Raw genomic sequence first — 19,116 nt, 5'->3', positions numbered from 1 at the left:
GTCCTTGGTGGCCCTGCCAGGCCGGGGGGCCCAGGAGGGGGCGGGGACGCGGAGTCCGGGGGGACCGCGCCCCCCCGCGCCCCCCGGCACCCGAGGGGGCCTGCGCGGAGCCCACCCGGGGCCGCTCCCCGCGGCGGGAGTGGGCGGCAGCGGGGACCCCCCCGTGTCACCCAGCCCCCCCGTGTCACCCAGCCCCCCCGCCCCCCTCCCCGGTGCCCCCCCCGCTGCCCCCGCGGCCCCGCCCCCGCGGCCCCGCCCCCGCGCGCGCCGTTTCCGCTCTCGCGAGAGCGGCCCCGCCCGCCCCGGCCCTGCGCGCGCTGCCCGGCCCCCGCCGCCCCGGCCATGGCCAACCCCAAGTACGCGGAGCTGCCCGGCATCGTGAGTGCGGGGGGGGCGGGGGGCGGGGGATCGGGGGGGCCTGCGGGGATCGGGGGGGCCGGGGGATCGGGGGGGCCGGGGGTCTGCGGGGATCGGGGGGGCCGGGGGTCTGCGGGGAGTAGGGGCCGGGGGGCCTGCGGGGATCGGGGGGGCCGGGGGTCTGGGGGATCGGGGGGGCCGGGGGGCCTGCGGGGATCGGGGGGGGCCGGGGGGATCGGGGGGGCCGGGGGCCTGCGGGGATCGGGGGGGCCGGGGGTCTGCGGGGAGTAGGGGCCGGGGGGCCTGCGGGGATCGGGGGGGCCGGGGGGTCTGCGGGGATCGGGGGGGCCGGGGGTCTGGGGGATCGGGGGGGCCGGGGGGCCTGCGGGGATCGGGGGGGCCGGGGGTCTGGGGGATCGGGGGGGCCGGGGGCCTGTGGGGATCGGGGGGGCCGGGGGTCTGCGGGGATCGGGGGGGCCGGGGGGCCTTGGAGAGCAGGGGCCGGGGGCAGAATTGAGGGGGGGGCGGGCAGGGGGGTGCCGAGGTGGCTGGAGGGCGGCGGGGGGGCTGGGGGCACGGAAGGGGTGTGAGGGGGGTGGGGTTGGGGATCTGGGGGAGAATGAGGGGATCCGCGGGAGCTGCGGGGGTCTGGGGGAGCTGCGGGGATGGGCGGGGACGGAGGGGATCGGGGGGGTTTGGGGGTGTGAGGGGACTGGGGGGCTCTGGGCCGGGGAGTGGGGCGTTTGGGGAGACTGGGGGTGTCGGGGGAATGGAAGCTGTTTGAGGGGGGCACCCGCGGAGGATTGGAGGCATTTGGGGTGTGCAGGGGATGTGAGGAAGCCGGGGCTGTACGTGGGGTGTTTGGGGAGCTGGGGGGTCCTGGGGACTGCCTGGGGGGCAACAGGTGTGTTGGGGGGCTTGGGGTACCCAGGGTACTGGGGGCGATTGTGGGAATTGGGGTCCCTGTAAGGGCCCGGGCGTGTGGAGGTGTCTGCAGTAAGTGGGGAGTTTGGAGGCATCGGGGTTTCCCAGGGGGGATGTGGAGTTTTTGGGGAGATGGGGGGCGTGTGGGGGGCAGGTAGCTGCCACGCATGTCTGTGGGCTGCGGCGGTGTCGGAAGCAGTTTGGGGCAGTCGTGGGGTATTTGGTCATAGCCGGATAATAAATAGCCAAGGAGGGGTGGGATTTGACTGGAGCCCATTTGTGCCCCAGGCCTGGAACGAGCCTGATGTCTACGAGAGCAGCGATGTGCCCGAGGACGACCAGGCTGAGTTCGAGGCGGTAAGGCCTCGCCGGGGCCGTGCCCGTGGTCGCCATCGTGCAGCCGTCGGCGCAGCCGGACCGGCACAGCAGCGGGGAAGTGGCTCCTGTCCCCGCCCGCACCCCTGCAGTGCCACGTGCCCCCCACGGTGACGTGCCCCCGCACCACGCCACCCCCATCTGTGAGCCGGCCGGTGCTTTGGGGGGCCAAGAAGCGAGGGCAGGGTGCAGCCCCCACCCCGTGCAGGGTGGGCATCCCCGTGCCCAGCGTCCGCATCCTCCCTAGCGCGGCCGAGGGCAGCAGAAGCGAGCAGGGCTGGCCAGGCCCCCATCCCCGCTGGCTTTGCGCAGGCAGTGGCCGGCGGGCAGCGCGTGGAGGATGAGGGGGGCCTGCTGAGGCGGGTTTGCCCCCATAAAACAGCTCCAGATGGTGGTGGGGTCCCGCAGACGAGCCCCGTGCCGGAGCCTGTCGCGCCCAGGCCGTGGCCGTTCTCCGTGGGGAGGCCGTGCCGTGGCTTTGACACGGGGTGCCGGTGGGGGCCCGTCCTCAAGGCTGGCACGGCACAAGGGGCGCACCCGGGGCTGGACGGTGCCTCCCGGCTCTGCCGGTGAGGCTGAAAGCCGACGGGTGCTCGTGGATCACAGCCCAAATGGCTGCTCGGTCCCCGCCGGGCCCCGCTTCGCTGGCACGCGCTCCCGTTGGGCCCGAGCCGTTGAGGGGGGAGCCGGGCCTGGGCGGCGGGGAGGTGAGACCCAGCTGCTCCCCGCAGTGTGGCCAGCGTTTGTGGGGGACGTGGGGCGGGCACGGCCCCGCCACACGTGTGCTGGCGTGGCACCGTGCGCTGCACACGGGGCAGAGGCGTGCCGGGCGCCTGTCCCTCGGTTCTGAGGGGGGCGGAGAGATCCCTTGCGAGAGCCAGGGCAGCACGATGGCCTGAAACGGGTTGTTTCTGCCCAAAGTTGCCCCTGTCGTGCCTCAGTCGTGCCAAAAGGGTGCCCGAGAGCAGCGCGGTGCCGCACTGGTGACTCCGCCAGTGTTCTCCCTCCCGCGCAGCCCCCGCTGCAGGCAGGAGGCGAGGGGTTGCTGGGGTTTTAATTGCTGTCATCTCCTCTGCTGGGAGCCCCTGACGCAGCTTCGTTGTGTTTCTTGGCTCTCGCGCGCTGAACTGACCTGAGTTTTCCCACCGCTCTTGCCCTCCCTGCTCCCCACCTTGCCTGGACACTAGTTTGCACAAGTAAGCCCGTTTGCTGCTTCTGGTTTTGCATGCCGTTTGGGGTTGATTTTTGCATGCGGTAGATGTGCACGGGGTCCGTAGCCGCTGCCTGTCGCTGCGCTGCCTGGCAGCGGCCGTGGGTCCCAGGGTACGACGCGGTGCCGTCGCCACCTCCCTGCTCTCCCTTGCCCTCTTTTGCATCTGCCGTGCCTGACTGCATGCGCTGCCCTCCTTGACCTTTGGGACCCCCAGGGACACCCTGGCCCCCCCACGACGGGTCTTGGCCACGCCACGGTCTTGCCGCAGTGTCCTCATACCCCCTCCCAGTGATGCTGCCTGCGCAGAGGGGTGCTGCCCAGGGCCAGTCGCTGCCATAGAATCATAGAATCACAGAATGCTTTGGGTGGGAAGGGACCTTTAGAGCCCCCCCAGCCCAGCCCCTGCAGTGCCAGGGACAGCTTTAACCAGCCCAGGGTGCTCAGAGCCCCGTCCAACCTGGCCTGGGATGTTCCCAGGGATGGGGCCTCCACCGCCTCTCTGGGCAACCTGTGCCAGTGCTTCACCACCCTCAGTGTAAAAAATTTCTTTCTAATGTCTATTCTAAATCTGTTCTTCTTTAGTTTAAATCCGTTATTCCTTGTCCTGTCACAACAGGCCTTGCTAAAAAGATTGTCCCCATCCTTCCTGTAGGCCCCCTTTAAGTACTGGAAGGTCGCAATAAGCTCTCCCTGCAGCCTTCTCCTCTCCAGGCTGAACAACCCCAACTCCCTCAGCCTGGCCTCACAGCAGAGGGGCTCCAGCCCTCGGATCATTTCTGTGGCCTCCCCTGGCCCCGCTCCAGCAGGTCCATGTCCTTCTTGTGCTGAGGGCTCCAGAGCTGGACGCAGGGCTGCAGGTGGGGTCTCACCAGAGCAGAGCAGAGAGGCAGAATCACCTCCCTCACTCCGCTGGCCACGCTTCTTTTGATGCAGCCCAGGATGGGGTTGGCTTTCTGGGCTGCCAGCGCACATTGCCGGCTCACGTCCAGCTTTTCATCCCCCAGTACCCCCAAGCCCTTCTCCGCAGGGCTGCTCTCCATCCCTCCATCCCCCAGCCTGTGCTGATATTGGGGGTTGCCCCGTCCCAGGTGCAGGACCTTGCCCTTGGCCTTGTTGCACCTCATGAAGGTCACACAGGCCCACCTCTCCAGCTTGTCCAGGCCCCTTTGGATGACATCTCGTCCTCCTGGTGTGTCAACGGCACCACTCAGCTTGGTGTCATCTGCAAACTTGCTGAGGGTGCACGCGATCCCACTGTCTATGTCATTGATGAAGATGTTAAATAGCACCGGTCCCAGTACGGACCCCTGAGGGACCCCACTTGTCACCCCACCCTGCCACAGCCCGTGCTGCCAGGCTTTGCAGCGTGCTGCAGGGCTGGGCAGCACGCGGGCAGGTGAGAGGCGCCACACCGAGCCCCCGTCCCTGCTGCCAGCACAGCATGGGGCTGGCTGCTAAGCAGGGGACAGCTGGTGCCCCTCCAGGGACCGGCCCCCCGGGACCACAGCCGACGTCTCCCTCCTACCCCCAGGAGCCCTGGGGACCTGCCAGGCCAACGGCGGGGGCTGCTCGGTGGGGGCTCGTCCTGCCCCAGGCGCTGCTCACGTCTCCCCCGGGGCAAAGAAGAGCTGGAGCTGGAGGGAGGTTCTCAGAGCAGGGGCTCGGCCGCGTGGCCCCCAGCCTCTGGCCGCATCCTGCTCCCATGCTTTCTCTGGGCACCTTGAGCCCCCCTCACGGTGGCCGTGACCAGCGCGTCCCCGGCTGCCCCAGGCCCGGCTGCCCCCGGATGCCCGGCTGAGGGGACCAGCCCGCCGCTGCCCCCGCTCTGGCAGCCGCTGCCCCCGCCGCTGCCCTCACCTCCGCGCTGGCGGCCCCCGCGTCCTGCATGGCTCCTGAGCCTTTGCGCGGGGCCGGCGGGGCCACCCCGGCAGTAGCCTCGGCGCAGGGACGTGGGTGACGGCGGGCCGTGCATGGGACAAACCTTCTAACGCGATTTTTGTCTCTCTCTCCCCCCTCTCCTCCTAACCTTGCTCTGACTTTTTCACCTCTGGGAAACCAAGGAGCTGGTAAGAGCCCGTCCGTCGGCCGCCGTAAGCCTGCGCTCTGCTCACGGGTGCTCGCCGCTGCCTCCCCCCAGCCAGACGGCCCCCCCCTAAAACTGCTAGCGCTGCTCCCGCTGCTCTCACCCCTTGTTGTCCATGCGCAGCGCGTCAGGGCTCCCCGAAAGCACTTGAGGCCACGGCCGGGTGCAGGGGCCGGAGAGGGGCTGCGGTGGCCCAGGGCAGCAGGTGGGGGGTCCTTCGGGTGCCTCCCACAGGGCCTTGCTGGGTCAGGGCCCCCCGACCGCGGTGTGGGGCGAGGAGAGCCCAGACTCGCCGTCCACATGCGCCCTGCCAGGCTCCGGGCAAAGCCCCTTTGGTCTTGGAGGGGTTGAAGTCCTGCAACCCCCCCGACGCCCCCCGGGTGGTGGGAGCCACCCCGAAAGGCAGCCGTGGGGCAGCTGCAGCCCTGCCGGGGTGGGCGGCCCTGGCCGCCGACGGTGCGCGTGGGCTCAGCAGCAGATTTCCTGCTACCGGTCGTGGGGCTGCTGAAAAGTTTCAAGTCTCGGTGTACACTTGCACCTCTGGCCCTGCTGCCAGGCCCGCGGGGGGGTTTCCGCCCGTCGGGCCGGGCCAAGCCTGGGGTCCGATGTCCCCACAGCAGGCCCCGGGGACGTGCCACGTCCTGGCCAGCCCCTGCTGCCCCAGCCAGACCCTTTGCTGGATTCCATCCCTGCGTGTCAGTCCCTGGGGGCTGTGCCCCTCTCCTGGGGAGGACGGGGCCACCTTTGTGCGCCCTGTTACTGTCCATGCCTTCCCCTGCGCCTGCCCCAGCGGGCTGCCGCCGGCGCTGCAGGGAGGCGTCAGCTCTGCCCAACAAACGCTTGTGGCTGCCTGGTCCCTAACGCCAAGCGTTGCGTGCAGGAGGAGCTCACCAGCACCAGCGTGGAGCACCTCATCATCAACCCCAACGCCGCTTACGAGAAGTTCAGGGACAAGCGCCTGGGCACCAAGGGAGTGGGTGAGCCCGGGGGGTCGGGGAAGGGTGGGCTGTGGGGACCCTGGGACACTGAGCCGAGCCCAGGGAGGGCACAGCTGCCCTGGGTATTTTGGGGTGACAGCCTGCTCTTCCTCTTCCAGATTTCTCTGACAGCATCAGCAAGACCAGAGCAACGGGCTACGAGTCTGGGGAGTATGAAATTGTGAGTCCAGAGCGCAGGGGGATGTGAGCCACCCCAGCGCGCGGTCCCTCATCCCCACTGGCCCCACAGTGACGTCCCTGCCCGGGGCCACAAATCTCTTGGAATCACAGAAGAGTGGAGGTGGGAAGGGACCTCTGGAGGTCCTGTGGTCCAACCCTTCTGCTCAAGCAGGGCCACCTAGAGCCGGTTGCCCAGGAGCATGTCCAGATGGCTTCTGAATATCTCCAAGGACGGAGACTCCACCATATCTCTAGGCAACCTGTGCCAGTGCTTGGTCGCCCTCAGAGTAGAGGAGTTTCCTGATGTTCAGGGGGAGCCTCCTGCGCTTCCCTTGGTGCCCACGGCCTCTGGTCCTGGCGCTGGGCATCACTGAGAAGAGCCGGGCTCCGTCCTCTTGGCACCCTCCCTTCAGGTGTCGATAAGATCCCCCCAGAACCTTCTCTTCTCCAGGCTGAACAGTGCCAGCTCTCTCAGCCTTTCCTCACAGGAGAGGTGTTCCAGCCCCGTCAGCATCTTTGGGGCCCTTTGTTGGACTCTCTCCAGTATGTCCCTGTCTCTTGTACTGGGGAGCCCAGCACGAGACACAGCACGCCAGGTGTGGCCTCAGCAGTGCTGAGGAGAGGGGAAGGATGACCTCCATCGACCATCACGCTCCTGATGCTGCCCAGGACACCACTGGCTGCCTTTGCCAGATCACATTCAGCTTGGCGTCCACCAGGACCCCTGGGGCCTTTTCCACAGAGCTGCTTTCCAGCAGGGTGGCCCCCAGCACATCCTCGTGCCAGGGGCTGTTCCTCCCCAGGAGCAGGAGTTGAGTTCCCCGTGTTGAACTCCGTGAGATTCCTGTTGGCCCATTTCTCCAGCCTGTCCAGGTCCCTCTGGACAGTAGCATGACCCTCGGGCATCTCAGCCTCTCCTCCCAGTGTGGTGTCCTCTGCAAACTTGCCGAGGGTTCGCCCTGCCCCATCGTCCAGATCATCAAAGAAGACGTTAAAGAGGCTCGGACCCAGCATTGACCCCTGGGGTACACCGGTCGTTACTGGCCTCCAATTAGACTTTGGGCCAATGATCAGCACGCTCTGGGCTTCACTGTTCGGCCAGTTTCAAGCCACCTCACTGCCCGCTCATCCAGCCTGGACTTCAGCAGCTTCTCTTGGAGGATCTTATGGGAGACAGTGTCCAAGGCTTTCCTGAAGTCCAGGTAGACAATAGCCACTGCTCTCTCCTTGTCTACCAGGCCAGCCATTTCATTGTAGAAGTTTATCGATAGAGTTGGTCACAGAATAATAGACTCATAGAATGCTTTGGGTCGGAAGGGACCTTTAGAGGCCATCCAGCCCAGTCCCCCTGCAGTGACAGGGACAGCTTTAACCAGAGCAGGGTGCTCCAAGCCCCGTCCAACCTGGCCTGGGATGTTCCCAGGGATGGGGCCTCCACCGCCTCTCTGGGCAACCTGTTCCAGTGCTTCACCACCCTCATTGTAAAAAATTTCTTCCTTCTATCCAGTCTAAATCTATTCTTCTTTAGTTTAAATCCATCACTCCTTGTCCTGTCACAACAGGCCTTGCTAAAAAGATTGTCCCCATCCTTCCTATCGGCCCCTTTCAGCACTGCCAGGCCGCACTAAGGTCTCCCCGCAGCCTTCTCCTCTCCAGGCTGAACAACCCCAACTCCCTCAGCCTGGCCTCACAACAGAGGTGCTCCAGCCCTCGGATCATTTCTGTGGCCTCCTCTGGACCCGCTCCAGCAGCTCCATGTCCTTCTTGTGCTGAGGGCTCCAGAGCTGGACGCAGGGCTGCAGGTGGGGTCTCACCAGAGCAGAGCAGAGCAGAGAGGCAGAATCCTGTCCCTTGACCTGCTGGCCACGCTGCTGTTGATGCAGCCCAGGGTACGGTTGGCTTTCTGGGCTGCCAGCGCACACTGCTGGCTCATGTCCAGCTTTTCATCCACCGGTACCCCCAAGTCCTTCTCTGCAGGGCTGCTCTCAATCCCTTCATCACCCAGGACAACCCCCCTGTATTGATACCGGGAGTTGCCCCGACCCAGGTACAGGCCCTTGCACTTGGCCGCCTTTTGAACCTCATGAGGTTCACACAGGCCCACCTCTCCAGCTTGTCCAGGCCCCTTTGGATGACATCTCGTCCTTCTGGCACGTGAACTGCACCACTCAGCTTGGTGTCATCGGCAAACTTGCGGAGGGTCCACTCAACCCCACTGTCTACATCATTGATGTAGATATTAAACGCTTGTCCCAGTACGGACCCCTGAGGGACCCATTTGGACATCGAGCCATTGACCACTAGCCTCTGGATGCGACCATCCAACCAATTGCTTATCCACCGAGCAGTCCACCCATCAAATCCGTATCTTCCCCAATTTAGAGAGAAGGATGTTGTAGGGGACCATGTCGAAGGCTTCACAGAAGTCCAACTAGATGACATCTGTTGCTTTTCCCTTGTCCACCGATGCAGTCACTCCTTCACAGAAAGCCACTGGGTTGGTCAGGCAGGACTTGCCCTTGGTGAAGCCGTTCTGGCTGTCTGGAATCACCTCCCTGTCCTCCCTGGGCCTTAGCAAAAAGCTTCTAGGAGGATCTGTTCCATGATCTTCCCAGGCACAGAGGTGAGGCTGACAGGTGGGTAGTTCCCAGGGTCCTCCTTTCTTCCCTTTTTAAAAATGGGCGCAACATTTCCCTTCTTCCAGTCAGCAGGGACTTTACCTGACTGCCATGACTTTTCAAATATCATGGAGAGTGGCTTGGCAACTACATCAGCCAGTTCCCTCAGGACTCTGGGATGCATCTCATCAGGTCCCATAGGCTTGTATAGACTTTCCCCTTGTTGAAGCCATGCTGATTTGTCTTGGTGGTTTTGTCATTGATGTGCCTGGAAATGGTTTCCAGGAGTAGCCGCTCCATCGCCTTCTCGCCAGGGAAGAAGGTGAGGCTGACGGTCCTGTGGTTCCCTGGGTCCTCCTTCTTGACCTGCTTGAAGATGGAGATGCCATTTGCTTTCCTCCAGTCCTCTGGCACTTCTCCCAGTCACCATGACGCATCAAAGATTATCAAGAGTGCCCTTTGCAATGCCATCAGCCAGATCCCTCAGCCCTCGCAGGTGCATCCCGTCTGTGCCCACGCACGTCTGTATGTCCGGTTTCCTTAAGTATGCCCTGAGCTGATCCTCTTCCGCCAAGGGTGCATCTGCCCTGCTCCCGCCTTTCCCTCGGCCTCTGTGCCCCGGGGTCCCTGAAGGCCGGTTGGGCTGGTAGAGGCGGAGGCAAAGGCCTCGGCCTTCCCCACCTCCTGTGCACAGCTGCCCCGCCTCGTTCAGCAGCGGGCTCCCGTTTCCCCTCGCCGTCCTTCTGTCACCTGGGTGCTTACAGAAGGCCTTCTTGTTGCCTTGGACGTCCGTGGCCAGGCTGAGTTCCAGCCGGGCTTTGGCTTTCCTAACCTCATCCCTGGCTGCTCAGGCAACGTCTCTCATCCTCGCAGGTTCCCTGTCCCTGCTGCAGGCCGTGCCTCCCTCCCTTCCATGTGTGGGTTTGGCCAGGAGCTCCTGTTCACCCAGGCAGCCTCCTGGCTTTTTTGCCTGACTGCCCACTTGTTGGGACGGAGCGCTTTGGAGCTTGGAGGAGGTGATCCTTGAACATCAAGCAGCTTTCTTGGTCCCCTCTTGCATCCGTTGCCTGATCCCAGGGGGCTCTTCCAAGCAGACCTTTGAAGAGGCCGGCGTCTGCTCTCCTGAAGGCCAGGGCTGTGAGCCCCCTCCTCCCCACCCTCAGCATCCTGAACTCCACCGTGTCACGGTGGCTGCGTGCAGGCTGCCTTTGACCTCCCCGTGCCCAACGAGGCCCTCCTTGTTGGTGCAGATGAGCTGCAGCGGAGCCCCTCTCCTCGTTGGCTCCTCTGTCACTTGGAGGAGGACGTTGTTGATGCGCTTAGGAGCCTGCTGGGCTGCTCATGTGCTGCCACGCTGTCCCTCCAGCAGGTCTCTCTCAAGTCCCCCGTGAGGACCAGGCTCCTGTGGACAGGAGGCTGCTCCTCCCTGTCTGTCGAGGGCCTCAGCCCCTTGTTCTCCCTGGTCAGTGCCCTTTCTTGCCTTTCTGCGCAGGTATGGGCGGGCAGCGAGGGGAGTTGGGTAGCGGCATCCCAGGTGCCGCCCCCCGCCCTGGGTGCCCAGTGGCACAGGCAGGCCGTGAGCCCCCAGCTGACCCCCCGTTCCTCTCCCTGCAGCTCGGCGAGGGTCTCGGTGCCAAAGAGACGCCCCAGCAGCGGTACCAGAGGCTGCAGCACGAGGTGCAGGAGCTGGTCAGGGAGGTAGAGCAGATCCAGGTGAGGATGACCACTGCCCTGGAGAGCAGTGGGGAGGCTGTGGCAGGCAGGGGGGTGACACTGCCACCTTTCTCCCCCCGCAGAGCATGGTGAAGGAGTCGGCGGCGGAGGAGGAGCTGACGCCCATGGCCTTGGCCAGGCAGGTCGAGGGCCTGAAGCAGCAGGTGGTCTCCAGCCACCTGGAGAAGCTGCTGGGCCCTGCGGCAGCCATAGACTTTGCAGACCCCGAGGGTGCCCTGGCCAAGTGAGTGGGGTGCCGGGACCTCAGGGCCGCAGCTCGGGGAGCCGGGGGAGGGTGCCAGCGTCCCCGTGGGGCGGTGCCAGGGCCCCGCGCCCACCTTTTCCCCCTGCCCAGGCGCCTGCTGCAGCAGCTGGAGGTGGCAAAGTGCTGCAAGGCGGCGCCGGGGAAGAGCCCCGCCAAAGCCCCGGCGCCCACCGGCGACGCCGTCACCTTTGAGCTGTACTGGAGGCCGGAGCAGGAGCAGTTTGCCCAGACTGCCAAGGTGAGCGTGGGGAGCGTGGGGGCACTGTGCCGGACCCAAAATGGAGTGTCCTGCCATCTCACCCCCCTCCTCGCTCCCCAGATGGCAGAGCTGGAGAAGCGGCTGGCGCAGCTGGAGGCGACGGTGCGGTGTGAGCCCGACAGCCAGGTGAGGGGCCGGGGGCTCCTGCCCTGCCACTCTCCTGCCTCCCATCCTGCCCCACTGATGCAATTTCCTTCCCCACAGAACCCGCTGTTGGTCGGGCTGAAGGGCACCAGCCTGGTGGTGAGTCAGGCAGGGGGTGCGGGGCATGCAGGGTCCCTTTCCCCCCACGCCGTGCCCAGAGCACTTGGGGGGGCAGTCCCAGGGTGCTGCTGTGTCCCCCCTCACCCTGCTCTCCATCCCCAGGAGACGGTGCAGGTCCTGCAGGCCAAGGTCAACATCCTGGACGTGGCCGTGCTGGACCAAGTGGAGGCCCGGCTGCAGGTGAGGGGGGGGCGGAGGTGGGGGACTGCGCGGTGGGTGTCACGGGGCCCCGGGAGAGCTGTGGGAAGGTGCTGGCCAAGGCTGTGGAATTGGGGGCGGGCAACTGCTGGATTTGGGCTCTCGCATCTGCTCTCCCCTCCCCAGAGCGTCCTGGGGAAGGTGAATGAAATTGCCAAGCACAAGGCAACCGTGCAAGATGCCGACACCCAGAGCAAGGTAAGCGCTGGTGGGGAGGGCCCCCCAAAGGCAGCCCCGGCATGGCGGGCGATATATGGAGCCCCCCGCTCCAGGCTGTGCTGACCCCCCGACTTCTTGCCCCGCCCTATCCCCCAGATCCACCAGATCTACGAGACGATGCAGCGCTGGGACCCCATGGCCAGCACCCTGCCTGATGTTGTGCAGAGGCTGGTGACCCTCAGGGACCTGCACGAGCAAGGTGGGGCGCCAGCGGGGATGTTGGGGACAGCGGCGTGGTGTGACTGGGAGCGTTTTGGGGCGGGGGGGGTGTCGCTGCTCCCCCCGCAGCACTGAGCTTTCTCCTCCCTCCCAGCCACACGGTTCGGGCAGGTCCTCGTGCACTTGGACACCACGCAGCAGGAGATAGCTGGTGCTCTCAAGGACAACGCCGTGCTGCTGGCGGAGGTGGGTCCCACCAACGCCCGCTGGGGTGGAGCGGGGTCCCCATCCCGCGCCCCCTACTCACCCCCTTCTCTGCTCACCCCGCCAGGTCCAGAAGACGATGAAGGAAAACCTGGCCATCGTAGAGGACAATTTTGCGGAGATAGACGCCCGCATCAAGCGGCTGCAGAAGTGAGAGCACCCTGGAGACCGCCCCCGCGCCGGGCATCCCTGCCCACCCTGGGCCCTGTGACCCGCTGGCACTCACTCCCTCCCCCCGCAGGTACCAGCCCTGGCTTGTGCATACCCTGGCTCTGCCCCCCCGCACAGCACGGGGGCTGGAGGGGTTGTCCCCACCCCTCCATTCCCACCTGGGGGTGTGGGGGGGTGTCTCTGTACCCCCCCAGATTTACCCCAATAAACGGCTCAGCTCAAAGTGCATCCGTGTCCGCATCTCCTTCGGGCTGCGGGGCGTGAGCGGGGCCCAGCTGCCAGGTTTTAAATGCATCTTTTAATGGCGCATAAACCGCCCCCCGCCCGCAGCCTCCTCGTCGCTCTGACTCCAGTCGCTCTGTCGGAAAGCTGCGACGCACAGGGGGAACGTCTCCTTGTTGCCCCCCGTGGGGCAGGGGGTGCTGTGGTGGGGGGGGATGGGGATGACCTCCAGTCCCTGGGGGCAGGACGGGACCCTGGGAGTGGAGTGGGGGCATCTCTGGGTGCAGGCAGGTTCCTGGGGAGGACGGGCACACCCTGGGATTTGAAACTGGGAGGGACATCACCCCGCAGGTCAGCGAGGTTGGGGGACGCTGGCGGGCCCAGAACGGCTTGGGGGGATTCCCGGGGGGGGGGCACCCCACCTGACCTGGCTGCGGGGACTCCCCCCCAAGCAGAGAGTGTGGCGCAAGACTTAAGTGGGGGACGAGGGCAGTGGGTCCCTGCGGGGGCGGCGCTGGCTCTTCCCTGTGTCTCCCCAGGCAGCTGCTGCGCTGAGGGAGGGGGTGAGGGGGTGACTCGGGCTGGGGGAGGCCTCAAGGTGGGAAGGTGGGGATGGGAATCCTTGGGTCAGGGAGGGACCTTGGGCGTGGGGCTGGGGGATAATTGGGGACAGGGGTGTTTCTCAGGAGGCTGGGGACACCATGTGGGGGTTGAGACCGGGGGAATGACCCTGGGGAGGTGGGGGGCACCCTGGGAGGTGGGGGTTACCACAGGGAGGAGGGATCCCACCCCCACCCCCAGCAGCAGCCCCGAGGGCAGCGGGGACCCTGACCCACTGGGGGACCAGGATCGCAATGAGGGGGCTGCACCCACAGACACTGCACAGATACTAAAATAGTCCATGCTGCACCTTGTAGGGTCTCCGGGGTGCCGTGGGCACTGGGGGGGCGAGCCCCCACCCCTACCAGCCCTTCCCACAGGTCCTCAGGCTGCTGGAGGGACAGGGAACTGGGGGTGCCCAAGGATGCGGACAGCACTGGGACACCCCAACACCCTGTGGGGTGCTGGCATGTGGGAGGGAGCGCTGGGGGGAAATGGGGGTGTTTTTGTGTATGGGGGACTCCCTAACTGCTGTCGGACGCAGCGGTGGCAGGAGGCCAAAGGTCCCAATACTACCGCTCTCACCAGTGCCCAGCTCTGAAATGGAAAACATCCAGCGATTTCTGCCACACCAAAGGTGCCAACACTGAAAGCTCTTGCCGGCCCTCAGCCTCCCTTGGCAGCACCTCCAGAGCACCACAAACACCGGGGCTCCATGCTTGCCTGGCCTAGTATTGGTCACAAAACTGTCTCTCTCACTCTCACCAGAGCCCATCGTTGAAATTGCAAACGTCCAGCGATTTCTCCCACATCAAAGGTGCCAGGACTGAAAGCTATTGCTGGTTCTCATCATCCCTTGGCAGCACTTTCACAGCCCCTAAAAGTCTTGGGCTCTGTCTGTGCTTGCCTAGCCTGATACCGGTCACATCACTGTTACTGTCACTCTAGCCAGTGCCAAGCTCTGGAGTCCAGCAATTTCTCCCACACCAAAGGTGCCAGCACTGAAAGCTCTTGCTGGTCCTCACCTTCCCTTGGCAGCGCTTCCACAGGCCCACAAACACTGGGGCTCTGGCTTGACTAGCCTACTGTCGGTCACAACACTCTCTCTCACTCTCACCAGAGCCCAGCTCCAAAATTTCAAACGTCCAGCAATTCTGCCCACACCAAAGGTGCCAGGACTAAAAGCTGTTGCTGGGCCTCACTTTCCCTGACCAACTCACTTCCCTGGGCCAGCTGACGACACACAAAGTCTCACTGAGCCGCTTCACAGCCTGGAGTCAGCCAGGCATCCCTGGGAGCATCCAGTCTGTCTAGGAGGTCTCGCGTAGCTCTCGGAGAGAAGATCTGTATCGGGTAGAGACCGAGTTCTTTTTAAATCTTTAGAGACATAAGAGGGTGTAGGACACCATCACTTGGGGCAGCCAATAGCTGTTGCTGACTCCTGTTTTTCCAGATGGTTTTCAATTTCTACAGTCAATTTCTACCTTTCCTCAGGATGTTTCAGGTTCTCAGCCATGCTTCAAGGATGCCAAGTGTGCTTCTCAAGGATGGCCTTTGAGGATGCCCCATGTTCCCAGGCTAGCAGTTCCCAGGCTAGCAGACATCTTTTCTCTATCAGTGTATTTCCCATCATAACCAGGTTGCCTTTACAGCTGACCCCATCAGGATCGATGTACACCTGACTGGCCTGTTGTTCCCTGGGTCCTCCTTGCCCTGCTTGAAGACAGGAGTGATGTTTGCTTTCCTCCAGTCCTCTGGCACTTCTTCCAATCACCATGACCCATCAAAGATTATCAAGAGTGGCCTCCCCCTAGTGAAGGGGGAGGGGAGGTTGAGGGCAGAGAATCCCCATGGCAGTATAGAACGTCTTCCTTGAAGGGACACCTTTCCTTCACGCTTGACAGAAGTCACCTCCAGAGGCTGAGGGTTTGTGCCCCTTTTCCAATTGCTTTGTCAATGCCCCCTTCCCTAGAAAGGGATCCCAGCTGCTTGGCTTCCTTACACTCTAATTCCAGGCTACTGGCCCCGTTATCCCAGCATCGGAGCAGCCAGGTGATGATGTGCTCGCCTGGAAGACGACTGAAACCATCAGTGTGTTATCAACACTATTCTCATACTAAATCCAAACCACAGCACTATGCCAGCTACTAGGAAGAAAATGAACTCTATCCCAGCCAAAACCAGGACAGTAGGCCAGGTGGGTGTAGGTCTGACTGACAGACCTGGAGGTCAGGGAGCTCAGACTGACAGGCCTGTATTTCCCTGGATCCTCCTTCCCTGCCCTCTTGTAGATGGGCGTCACATTTGCTGACCTCCAGCCACCTGGGACCTCCCCAGGACCACCGATACATGATCGAAAGCGGCTTGGTGAGCAGTTCCACCACAGCTCTCAGTACCCTTGGGTGGGTCCCATCCGGCCCCACACGCGTGTGCGTGTCTAAGCGGTGTAGCAGGTTGCTAACCATTCCCCCTTGGATTACGGGGGCTTCATCCTGCTCCCCGTGCCTGTCTTCCAGCTCAGGGGGCTGGGGACGCGGAGAACAACTGGTCTGGCTATTAAAGACTGGGGCAAAGAAGGCATTAGTACCTTGGCCTGTTCCTCAGCCTTTGTCACTACGTTTCCCGCCGCATCCAATAAAGTAATGAAGAGTCTCCTTAGCCCTCCTTTTGTTGCTAATGTATTTACAGAAACATTTTTTCATTGTCTTTTACGGCAGTAGCCAGATTAAGTTCTAGTTGGGCTTTGGCCCTTCTAATTTTCTCCCTGCAGGACCTCTCAACATCTTAGCACTCCTCCTGGGGTGCCTGCCCCTTCTTCCAGCGCTCATCAACCCTCCTTCAGCAGGAGGAGGAGGAGGAGGAGGAGGAGGAGGAGGAGGAGGAGGAGGAGGAGGAGGAGGAGGAGGAGGAGGAGGAGGAGGAGGAGGAGCCCAGCGTCCCCTCCCCTCCCGCCTCTCCTGCGGTCAGGAGAGCTGTCACTCAGGGGATGCTCACTCTCATTGGCCCCCAGGTGGTCAGGCTGCTCTGGTGCAGTGCCCGCCCTTCCCTGAGGTGATGCTCGTTCTGATTGGCTGCCTGGGATTCATTTCCCCTTTGCTCCTCCCAAAAAATGATGGGTCAGACAGCTTATCAATCATCTGTGTGCCACTCTCCCGCCAGGGGTGATTGGTGGAGCCATCATGCCCCGCCCCTGCGCATTGCCCAGCTTTTTCGACTCTTGTCACCTTTCCTGCAGACCCCGAAGCTTGATTGGTTGGTTACATATCAGTCATGTGCTTTGCCCCACCTCCTCAAATGCGATTGGCTGTCCTGGTCCGCTGACTCCACAGAGAATGCTGAATGGACGTTGCCAGGCGACTAGCTCCGCCCTCGCCAGTGGGGCCCCAAGATGGCCACGGGCGAGATGGGGACCAGCAGGGTGCAGTGTTTATTAGGGCAGGGAACGCATTGGTTCTTGGCCCTAGAAGTTCCTAGCCCCACCAACACCAGTGCGAGCCACTTGCTTTACCTCATAACCCTCACGCTATCCGGAGCCCAGTTACAAAACAGAAAAAAAACCAATTTACACCTACCGCACAGAAGTGTCCGGGACTTAAATCTGGTATTGTCTCTCACCTTCCCTTAGTAGACCCTTACAGCCTTAGCAACACCAGGGCTCTGCACCTGCTCTTCCACCCCATCACCCTGCCCGAGTCCAGCTCCAAAATGGACACCCAAGGCTCGCACACCAAAGGTGCCAGGACTGAAAGCTGTTGCTGGTCCTCACCTGCCCTTGACAACGCTTTCACAGGCCCACAAACACTGGGGCTCTGCGATTGCCTAGCCACCAAAATGTCGCCACAATCTCTTGCACTTTTGCCAGAGCGCAGCTCCAAAATTGAAGATGTCAGCGATTTCTCCCACACCAAAGGTGCCAGCACGCAGCCCCCATTTGGAGGCAGCAACCATGCCCCGGGCGGGGAACTACATCCCAGGAAGGGGAAAACCAACGGCTAGCCCTCTGCTCTAGCCCAGACGGACACCGTGCTTGCAGGCTGCCAAGAGGAGCGGGCTCTCTCGCTTGCTCAGAGCCACGGCTGCTGGCACGCGGGGGGACGCCAGGAGGAAGGGGTGGGGGCACACGGCAGGCAGGCAGTGACCAACGTGCTTCAGCTGCGGCCCCTCGAGCGGCTGCGTGCAGCGGCGCCGCGCTCAGGAGTCGGCAGCCCGGGTCTCTCCAGCCTCCATCCGACAGGGCCTTTCCCCTCAGCAGCAAAACCTGCGAGCGGCTGTAGAAGCTGGCCGGGAGCCGCCGGGGCTGTGCCAGCTGGCGGCTGCGGGGTCAGCAGGGACAGGGCCACGGGCTACGAGGTTGCTAGAATGGGCCCCCTGGGATGGGTTGCCACGGGGCCAGCACCGCTGGGGAGGGGGTCAGGGGTCCAGGTGGCTGTGGGCCCAGCAGAACTGGGAGCCTGGGGAGGCGGGGAGGCCAGGGTGGTGGGGACTGTGGGGAGGGAGGAGGGCAGGGGCTGGGGGGCTGTGGCGTGGGAGGAGGGGTGTGGGTCCACAGGGGCGTGGGGCACAAGGGCAGGCGGGCGTCTGCAGGGTCGTGGGGGGCTGTGGGGAGGAAGAGAGAGGCCTTGCGGGGGTGTAGGAGGCTGTGGGTGATAACGTTTGCCGGCCTCCGTGTAAATGTGCCCCGGCTGCTGGAGCCCGAGCAGTGCCAGACACGCTTACAGGGGCTGGCCTGCACGTTGCTAAATAGTTGCCTAAAAGGTGGAGCGAAAAAACTACCGCGGCCTGAGAGGACGGTGCTTCCACCTGCTTCTACAGCGTCATAAATACCGCGGGGACGGAAGGAGGGAGGGCAGGTGGGGCTGGCACGCAGGGAGCTGCCTTGCGTCGGGCAGGGTGGCGGCGTCCCGTGCCTGGCAGGTGAGACTGGGCCGGGCCCCGTGGGGCTGCGGGGATCGGCACGCAGGGCCAGACCCTCTCCCTGCGCCCCTAAAATCACAGCCGAGCACGTGGAGGTGGAGGTAGAAAAGGCTTTATTGCGGGGGGTGCTGTCAAAAGGGCAGCGGCCCCTCCGTGACCACGCGGAGGTTCTTTCCTAGTGCGTAGGCCAGGTGGGCGTAGGTCTCCTCAGGCAGCACACGCAACAGCAGGCGGTAGAAGAGCTCGGGGTCGTACCAGGAGGCGTAGAGCACCGCAGCAGCCAGAGCAAAGCCGACAGCCAGCTGCAGGCCGACCAAGAGCACGCAGAGCGTCCTGTGGGGCAGAAGAGGGATGGCAGACAGGGCAGGCTGGATGCATCCCAAGCTTGTCTTGCCTAGGAGATGCAGGGGCACTCTGGGAACCCCACGGCCTGCTTCCCTAGCCGTTTCTCATTGCTCCCTCAGGCAGCGTGGGGCACGAGACTGCACAAGCGCGGGAAAACGCCACGGCCCAGGGAAAACCGACGCTGAGCAATTCCCAGCCGCAAAGCCTGGGCCAGCTGGCCAGCACTCCCCAGCAGCCTGGGCTTGTGAGCCCCGCCGGCTGGAGCAGGTGTCTGGCCCATCCCACCCACTGCCCGGGAGCGGGCCCCAGGGCACAAGGGACCCGCTGGGGACACTCACTGCAGCCGATAAATGAAGCCGCGTCTCCTCGCCAGCATGGCCCTCTCCTGCAGGTCAACACAGAGCAAGGATACTTGTCGAGCAGTGCCGCGCAGTCGGGACAGCTGGAGTTGCACGGCGCCCCTGGCCTCCGCCGTCCGCGGGAGTATAGCCCGCGCGTGGCTGTGACCTCCGTGGGCCCCGCTCCCCAGGGAGACCCACGCTGCCCCGGGCAGGGACTGGCACAGGCTCTCCCCCTTACCAGCTGTGCTTCTACCACCTCTGGCAGCACGGTCCCCGGCGCCTCTGCCTCCTTCTTCCTCTGCTGCTGGCTGCAGGCAACAGGGCTCAGTTGGAGGAGTTAACAGACCTCCATGGCCACATGGGGCGGGGTCCCCTTCCAGACATACAGCACCCCAGGTGGGGATTGGGCTCCCCTGTCACACCATGTGCCGCACATTCCCCCCACCCCATTGCCT

At 63.9% G+C, this 19,116-nt stretch overlaps 1 protein-coding gene across 3 annotated transcripts; it reads left to right on the top strand.

Moving 5' to 3' along the window:
* The first annotated feature begins 342 nt into the window (after positions 1-342).
* DCTN2 (dynactin subunit 2) lies at positions 343-12,222 on the top strand. Of its 3 annotated transcripts, XM_075724972.1 has the most exons (16): positions 343-378; positions 1,570-1,638; positions 2,844-2,852; positions 4,930-4,935; positions 5,833-5,929; positions 6,049-6,110; positions 10,342-10,440; positions 10,524-10,684; positions 10,796-10,943; positions 11,025-11,090; positions 11,169-11,207; positions 11,331-11,408; positions 11,553-11,624; positions 11,742-11,844; positions 11,959-12,050; positions 12,136-12,222. In XM_075724972.1, exons 1-16 carry the CDS (start codon positions 343-345, stop codon positions 12,220-12,222), a joined length of 1,224 nt encoding a protein of 407 aa, XP_075581087.1. The 3 variants fall into 3 exon arrangements, with proteins under 3 accessions (XP_075581087.1, XP_075581086.1, XP_075581085.1); XM_075724971.1 differs by lacking the exon at positions 2,844-2,852; XM_075724970.1 differs by lacking the exons at positions 2,844-2,852; positions 4,930-4,935.
* The last annotated feature ends 6,894 nt before the right edge of the window (positions 12,223-19,116 follow it).

Source organism: Pelecanus crispus, chromosome 26 (assembly GCF_030463565.1).
Source record: "Pelecanus crispus isolate bPelCri1 chromosome 26, bPelCri1.pri, whole genome shotgun sequence".
In the NCBI taxonomy this organism is placed as follows: domain Eukaryota; kingdom Metazoa; phylum Chordata; class Aves; order Pelecaniformes; family Pelecanidae; genus Pelecanus; species Pelecanus crispus.
This window is presented reverse-complemented; position numbering and strand designations above follow the sequence as displayed.